The following is an 8646-nucleotide window of genomic DNA, read 5'->3' on the forward strand; positions in this document are numbered from 1 at the left end:
TGAAGCATATTGCTCAATTTACAACAAACCTAAATAAAATGTTGTATATCATTTTCACTTTGACAACAAGATAACGTTTTTATAAACAAAATAGTAAATAATGAGTCAATATTGTCGATGACTTCAGACATTCTTATTCAATGTGAATGGGATGAAGGGCAGAAACCTTGCCTACATAGAGGTCTAGAACAGTAGTCCTACACTATCCAAAACAGGATTATATTGAGTTGTAACTTTATAACGACATGGGAGTTCAATCGAACCGTTGGCTTACAAATAGGCTACACAAACGCATGACTGTTCAGGTAGGAATGGTATGTATTTGAAGCTGAAGTTAATATTGCCCCAAATAAATAAATAGCTAAATAAAAAAGTAATTATGTGATAGAGGACCAACATACATTGAAACACGTCGCATGAACTATTCAAACTATGTTCATTTGTTTCTGTTAAGTCACTAAGGTCTGAACTCCAGACGCAATTGTATTAATCGAGAAAATGCTGCACACAGACACACATTCCTCCCTCGCCTACTGTAGGCTAAAGCCTTGAAGATTCCACTTTCTTTCACTAGGTGTTCTGACACATTTTCCATGGCATTAGGATAGCGGTATAGGCTGTAGGTATAGGACGTTCATCTAACCCCACCCACTCCCTGCCGGTGCCTGCTCCAAGTATCAGGGAGAGTATAAAGTGGGAAGGGACCCGCACGGACGGGACAGACGCTTCTGGGCTGGGTACAGTCATTGCCTCAGAAAACCTACAAACTCTTTCGTCACTTTCTCTGATTTTCTCTCTCGCATAACTTGGGAGACTTTATTTCTGAATAGGAATAACTTCAATGCCATCAACGAATAGGCTATCTGGTGACTTGAATGCTAACATATCCATGCTCATTTAGGGAAGGTGTATTACTGGAGTGACAACTTACCTACACGTGAAAGCTTCAAGAACAAAAAAGGAAAAGAGATCCGGAGTGAGTTTTGGACGCTGCCCCTCTCCAGTATGCAGACTCTCGGAGCGCTGAGTTCCGTGATGTGCGTGATGAGTTGCGCGTGGCTGCACTCTGGACTGGCCTCACGGCTGAAGTCTCCCATTCTGCCCATCCAGTCGGAGAGGGAGCCTTTAACATCCAAGGGCATGTCAGGTGAGCCAAGATGCCTCTTCTACTTCAGCCAAAGTCACTTCTTTTCAGGCTGAATATCTGAATTCAAAGAATGACCTATAATGACCCCTGCTGCGTTTTGAATTCTGGCAGGGGCATCTCAGCTCTATGGGCTAGCCTAGTGCTCGTTCGCTAATCTGCCAAATATACGTTTGAATGTATAGCCTGATATGTCTATAGCTTTTTAAGACCGTCATTAAACTATCATTTTGTATATCAGTGTCTGACTGCACAGCATCAGACCTCTTCTCCTTATTATCGTCCCAATCTTTTCGTTCTTGCATCTTCCTCAACCTGCCCACTGTTATGGTTACTTCATGAACAAACTTGCAGAAAACATATTAGTCATAACCACTGAGAATGCCATCTGGTTCACGTGCAGGGCTTTAAACGGCTTGTTAGGCCTACTGAGACCATAGGAGTGAGAAGTCAAGGCGTTAGTGCAGTGTATTAACAACTGCCACTAATAACGTTTATCCAATCCTGGAAACTGTAATCAATCGACATTCCATTCCATTACTGCAGTTCTTCAGTGTCCTTCTCTGCCTGTGCCAAGCAGTGATTTATATTGCAGTGAGTTGTGCGGGAAAGCCTGGTGATCTGTCTAACTCTAACGCGACTGGATTGTTTAAAGTGTAGTCACTTAATGAAAGAATAATGCGAACCAGGTTGTTAGCAGCTACGGCAACCGCACAATATCAAATCAACAGTGGTGAACTTGGAACCCGGGAGCTTCACCTCCAGGCTGCGGTGGTGGGCCTGAGGTGCTAAGGTGACCGCGGTGTACAGCGACTCTGAAACGGGGGAGGAATGCACCCATATGGAGCTCGGCAGGGGAGGGTTGTGGCGCAAACACTTGTTCCTGGGGCTATTTTTATGCAGGCTTTTTTATAATGCAATACTTTTATTAATACCACTTTTCCAATCATTTGAAATACTCGAAACCAAACACGTCAATTCGTTTCCATTACATAGCCCCTGGTAGGCTACCAAAAGCACATTCCTTGTATTTCTCTATCCAAATGGCTTGGTGTTTGTTGTGTGAATGGTATTTTTATATTAATTTAAGGGCCCCCTGCACCGTTTAAATGAAACAGGATGCCCTGTGAGCTCTGGAATACAATAGGTATCCAGTCAATCCACCCAACCAGCCGCGGAATGAATTATCTGTCAAACATCCACAGTCTGGCTGCACAGAATACTATTTTTTTGTCGTTCTGTCTGACACCATTGTGGGAATATGCAGTCTTTCACTTTGCAGTGAACTGTCCAGTACACATCCCATTGTCAAGTGCATAGGCCTGGCTATCACATTACCCACCAGTTTTACATTTAGATGTGGACTGTAGCACCTGCCAGTGTATTGTTGTCTAAATGGCTTCTTCTGGTCTGATTGCAGGATGTTCATTCGGAGGAAGATTTTATTCGCTGGAGGACACTTGGCACCCTGACCTCGGGGAGCCGTTTGGGGTCATGCACTGTGTCAAATGTTACTGTGAGACAGTAAGTACCACCCTTCATAACAACAAGCCTAGTAGAGTACATGTCAATCTTGGATAGTGGATCCATTGTGTAGGCCTACGCAGTGGTGTAAAGTACTTAAGAAAAAATACTTTAAAGTACTACTTAAGTAGTTTTGGGGGTATCTGTATTTTACTATTTATATGTTTTACTACTTTTACTTTTACTTCATTCCTTAAGAAAATATTGTACTTTTTACTCCTTTCATTTTCATTGACACCCAAAAGTATTCATTACTTTTTGAATGCTCAGCTGGACAGGAAAAGGGTCCAAATCATGCACTTATCAACAGAACATCCTGGTCACCCCTAGTGCCTCTGATCTGGTGGACTCATTAAACACACATGCTTCATTTGTCAATGATGTCTAAATGTTGGAGTGTGTCCCTGACTATCCGTGAATTCAAAAAACAAGAAAATGGTGTTGTCTGGTTTGCTTAATTTAAGGAATTTGAAATGATTTATACTTTTACTTTTAGCAGTTACATTTACTTTTGATAATTAAGTATATTTTAAACCAAATACGTTTAGACTTTTACTTTAATAGAATTTTACTGGGTGAATTTCACTTTTACTTGAGCCATTTTCTATTAAGGTATCTTTAATTTAACTCAAGTGTGACAATTGGGTACTTTTCCACAGCTGGGCCTAGTACTATCAATGGACAGAAATTGGACATCAAATAATTAACTCATTAATTATAAACAAATCAATTACAAAAATCGTCTCCTTATCTTAGTGCCCCCAAAATGACCCCATTTAACAAATATCATCAGGCCTGTTTGATACAGAGTTGAGGTCAGTGTGGATGAAGAGTTGTTGTTTTCTATCTATTCTTTTCAGCAAAGGGGTCGTAAGGGTAAGGTGTTGGGAAAGGTGAGCTGTAAGAACATCAAGCAGGACTGTCCTGAGCCGAGCTGTGATGACCCAGTGCTGCTACCTGGACAATGCTGCAAGACCTGCCCCAAAGGTAACCCCTACTAGCCTACTAACTGTCCCTATCTCTATATAGACCTGCCCCAAAGGTAACCCCTACTAGCCTACTAACTGTCCCTATCTCTATATAGACCTGCCCCAAAGGTAACCCCTACTAGCCTACTAACTGTCCCTATCTCTATATAGACCTGCCCCAAAGGTAACCCCTACTAGCCTACTAACTGTCCCTATCTCTATATAGACCTGCCCCAAAGGTAACCCCTACTAGCCTACTAACTGTCCCTATCTCTATATAGACCTGCCCCAAAGGTAACCCCTACTAGCCTACTAACTGTCCCTATCACTATATAGACCTGCCCCAAAGGTAACCCCTACTAGCCTACTAACTGTCCCTATCACTATATAGACCTGCCCCAAAGGTAACCCCTACTAGCCTACTAACTGTCCCTATCACTATATAGACCTGCCCCAAAGGTAACCCCTACTAGCCTACTAACTGTCCCTATCTCTATATAGACCTGCCCCAAAGGTAACCCCTACTAGCCTACTAACTGTCCCTATCACTATATAGACCTGCCCCAAAGGTAACCCCTACTAGCCTACTAACTGTCCCTATCACTATATAGACCTGCCCCAAAGGTAACCCCTACTAGCCTACTAACTGTCCCTATCTCTATATAGACCTGCCCCAAAGGTAACCCCTACTAGCCTACTAACTGTCCCTATCACTATATAGACCTGCCCCAAAGGTAACCCTACTAGCCTACTAACTGTCCCTATCTCTATATAGACCTGCCCCAAAGGTAACCCCTACTAGCCTACTAACTGTCCCTATCTCTATATAGACCTGCCCCAAAGGTAACCCCTACTAGCCTACTAACTGTCCCTATCACTATATAGACCTGCCCCAAAGGTAACCCCTACTAGCCTACTAACTGTCCCTATCACTATATAGACCTGCCCCAAAGGTAACCCCTACTAGCCTACTAACTGTCCCTATCTCTATATAGACCTGCCCCAAAGGTAACCCCTACTAGCCTACTAACTGTCCCTATCAATATATAGACCTGCCCCAAAGGTAACCCCTACTAGCCTACTAACTGTCCCTATCTCTATATAGACCTGCCCCAAAGGTAACCCCTACTAGCCTACTAACTGTCCCTATCTCTATATAGACCTGCCCCAAAGGTAACCCCTACTAGCCTACTAACTGTCCCTATCTCTATATAGACCTGCCCCAAAGGTAACCCCTACTAGCCTACTAACTGTCCCTATCTCTATATAGACCTGCCCCAAAGGTAACCCCTACTAGCCTACTAACTGTCCCTATCTCTATATAGACCTGCCCCAAAGGTAACCCCTACTAGCCTACTAACTGTCCCTATCACTATATAGACCTGCCCCAAAGGTAACCCCTACTAGCCTACTAACTGTCCCTATCTCTATATAGACCTGCCCCAAAGGTAACCCCTACTAGCCTACTAACTGTCCCTATCACTATATAGACCTGCCCCAAAGGTAACCCCTACTAGCCTACTAACTGTCCCTATCACTATATAGACCTGCCCCAAAGGTAACCCCTACTAGCCTACTAACTGTCCCTATCTCTATATAGACCTGCCCCAAAGGTAACCCCTACTAGCCTACTAACTGTCCCTATCACTATATAGACCTGCCCCAAAGGTAACCCCTACTAGCCTACTAACTGTCCCTATCTCTATATAGACCTGCCCCAAAGGTAACCCTTACTAGCCTACTAACTGTCCCTATCACTATATAGACCTGCCCCAAAGGTAACCCCTACTAGCCTACTAACTGTCCCTATCTCTATATAGACCTGCCCCAAAGGTAACCCCTACTAGCCTACTAACTGTCCCTATCTCTATATAGACCTGCCCCAAAGGTAACCCCTACTAGCCTACTAACTGTCCCTATCACTATATAGACCTGCCCCAAAGGTAACCCCTACTAGCCTACTAACTGTCCCTATCTCTATATAGACCTGCCCCAAAGGTAACCCCTACTAGCCTACTAACTGTCCCTATCTCTATATAGACCTGCCCCAAAGGTAACCCCTACTAGCCTACTAACTGTCCCTATCTCTATATAGACCTGCCCCAAAGGTAACCCCTACTAGCCTACTAACTGTCCCTATCACTATATAGACCTGCCCCAAAGGTAACCCCTACTAGCCTACTAACTGTCCCTATCTCTATATAGACCTGCCCCAAAGGTAACCCTACTAGCCTACTAACTGTCCCTATCTCTATATAGACCTGCCCCAAAGGTAACCCCTACTAGCCTACTAACTGTCCCTATCTCTATATAGACCTGCCCCAAAGGTAACCCCTACTAGCCTACTAACTGTCCCTATCTCTACATAGACCTGCCCCAAAGGTAACCCCTACTAGCCTACTAACTGTCCCTATCTCTATATAGACCTGCCCCAAAGGTAACCCCTACTAGCCTACTAACTGTCCCTATCACTATATAGACCTGCCCCAAAGGTAACCCCTACTAGCCTACTAACTGTCCCTATCTCTATATAGACCTGCCCCAAAGGTAACCCCTACTAGCCTACTAACTGTCCCTATCTCTATATAGACCTGCCCCAAAGGTAACCCTACTAGCCTACTAACTGTCCCTATCACTATATAGACCTGCCCCAAAGGTAACCCCTACTAGCCTACTAACTGTCCCTATCTCTATATAGACCTGCCCCAAAGGTAACCCCTACTAGCCTACTAACTGTCCCTATCACTATATAGACCTGCCCCAAAGGTAACCCCTACTAGCCTACTAACTGTCCCTATCTCTATATAGACCTGCCCCAAAGGTAACCCCTACTAGCCTACTAACTGTCCCTATCACTATATAGACCTGCCCCAAAGGTAACCCCTACTAGCCTACTAACTGTCCCTATCACTATATAGACCTGCCCCAAAGGTAACCCCTACTAGCCTACTAACTGTCCCTATCTCTATATAGACCTGCCCCAAAGGTAACCCCTACTAGCCTACTAACTGTCCCTATCACTATATAGACCTGCCCCAAAGGTAACCCTTACTAGCCTACTAACTGTCCCTATCACTATATAGACCTGCCCCAAAGGTAACCCCTACTAGCCTACTAACTGTCCCTATCTCTATATAGACCTGCCCCAAAGGTAACCCCTACTAGCCTACTAACTGTCCCTATCACTATATAGACCTGCCCCAAAGGTAACCCCTACTAGCCTACTAACTGTCCCTATCTCTATATAGACCTGCCCCAAAGGTAACCCTTACTAGCCTACTAACTGTCCCTATCTCTATATAGACCTGCCCCAAAGGTAACCCCTACTAGCCTACTAACTGTCCCTATCACTATATAGACCTGCCCCAAAGGTAACCCCTACTAGCCTACTAACTGTCCCTATCTCTATATAGACCTGCCCCAAAGGTAACCCCTACTAGCCTACTAACTGTCCCTATCTCTATATAGACCTGCCCCAAAGGTAACCCCTACTAGCCTACTAACTGTCCCTATCACTATATAGACCTGCCCCAAAGGTAACCCCTACTAGCCTACTAACTGTCCCTATCTCTATATAGACCTGCCCCAAAGGTAACCCCTACTAGCCTACTAACTGTCCCTATCTCTATATAGACCTGCCCCAAAGGTAACCCCTACTAGCCTACTAACTGTCCCTATCTCTATATAGACCTGCCCCAAAGGTAACCCCTACTAGCCTACTAACTGTCCCTATCTCTATATAGACCTGCCCCAAAGGTAACCCCTACTAGCCTACTAACTGTCCCTATCTCTATATAGACCTGCCCCAAAGGTAACCCCTACTAGCCTACTAACTGTCCCTATCAATATATAGACCTGCCCCAAAGGTAACCCCTACTAGCCTACTAACTGTCCCTATCTCTATATAGACCTGCCCCAAAGGTAACCCCTACTAGCCTACTAACTGTCCCTATCACTATATAGACCTGCCCCAAAGGTAACCCCTACTAGCCTACTAACTGTCCCTATCTCTATATAGACCTGCCCCAAAGGTAACCCCTACTAGCCTACTAACTGTCCCTATCTCTATATAGACCTGCCCCAAAGGTAACCCTTACTAGCCTACTAACTGTCCCTATCAATATATAGACCTGCCCCAAAGGTAACCCCTACTAGCCTACTAACTGTCCCTATCTCTATATAGACCTGCCCCAAAGGTAACCCCTACTAGCCTACTAACTGTCCCTATCTCTATATAGACCTGCCCCAAAGGTAACCCCTACTAGCCTACTAACTGTCCCTATCACTATATAGACCTGCCCCAAAGGTAACCCCTACTAGCCTACTAACTGTCCCTATCACTATATAGACCTGCCCCAAAGGTAACCCCTACTAGCCTACTAACTGTCCCTATCACTATATAGACCTGCCCCAAAGGTAACCCCTACTAGCCTACTAACTGTCCCTATCACTATATAGACCTGCCCCAAAGGTAACCCCTACTAGCCTACTAACTGTCCCTATCTCTATATAGACCTGCCCCAAAGGTAACCCTTACTAGCCTACTAACTGTCCCTATCTCTATATAGACCTGCCCCAAAGGTAACCCCTACTAGCCTACTAACTGTCCCTATCACTATATAGACCTGCCCCAAAGGTAACCCCTACTAGCCTACTAACTGTCCCTATCTCTATATAGACCTGCCCCCAAAGGTAACCCCTACTAGCCTACTAACTGTCCCTATCTCTATATAGACCTGCCCCAAAGGTAACCCCTACTAGCCTACTAACTGTCCCTATCACTATATAGACCTGCCCCAAAGGTAACCCCTACTAGCCTACTAACTGTCCCTATCTCTATATAGACCTGCCCCAAAGGTAACCCCTACTAGCCTACTAACTGTCCCTATCTCTATATAGACCTGCCCCAAAGGTAACCCTTACTAGCCTACTTACTGTCCCTATCACTATATAGACCTGCCCCAAAGGTAACCCCTACTAGCCTACCTACTTTCTCTCTCTCTCTCTCTC

General features: G+C 44.7%; 1 protein-coding gene across 1 annotated transcript in view; it reads left to right on the top strand.

Moving 5' to 3' along the window:
- Window positions 1-546: 546 nt before the first annotated feature.
- Window positions 547-8646, top strand: part of LOC115163617 (chordin) — a gene marked incomplete in the record, with an annotated part of 21408 nt that continues 13308 nt past the window's right edge. Inside the window, 3 exon segments of the mRNA XM_029715643.1 lie at window positions 547-1147; window positions 2565-2668; window positions 3529-3655. Coding sequence (XP_029571503.1) covers window positions 1006-1147; window positions 2565-2668; window positions 3529-3655 — 373 coding nt within the window.

This window comes from Salmo trutta, chromosome 26 (genome assembly GCF_901001165.1).
Source record: "Salmo trutta chromosome 26, fSalTru1.1, whole genome shotgun sequence".
Lineage (NCBI taxonomy): Eukaryota > Metazoa > Chordata > Actinopteri > Salmoniformes > Salmonidae > Salmo > Salmo trutta.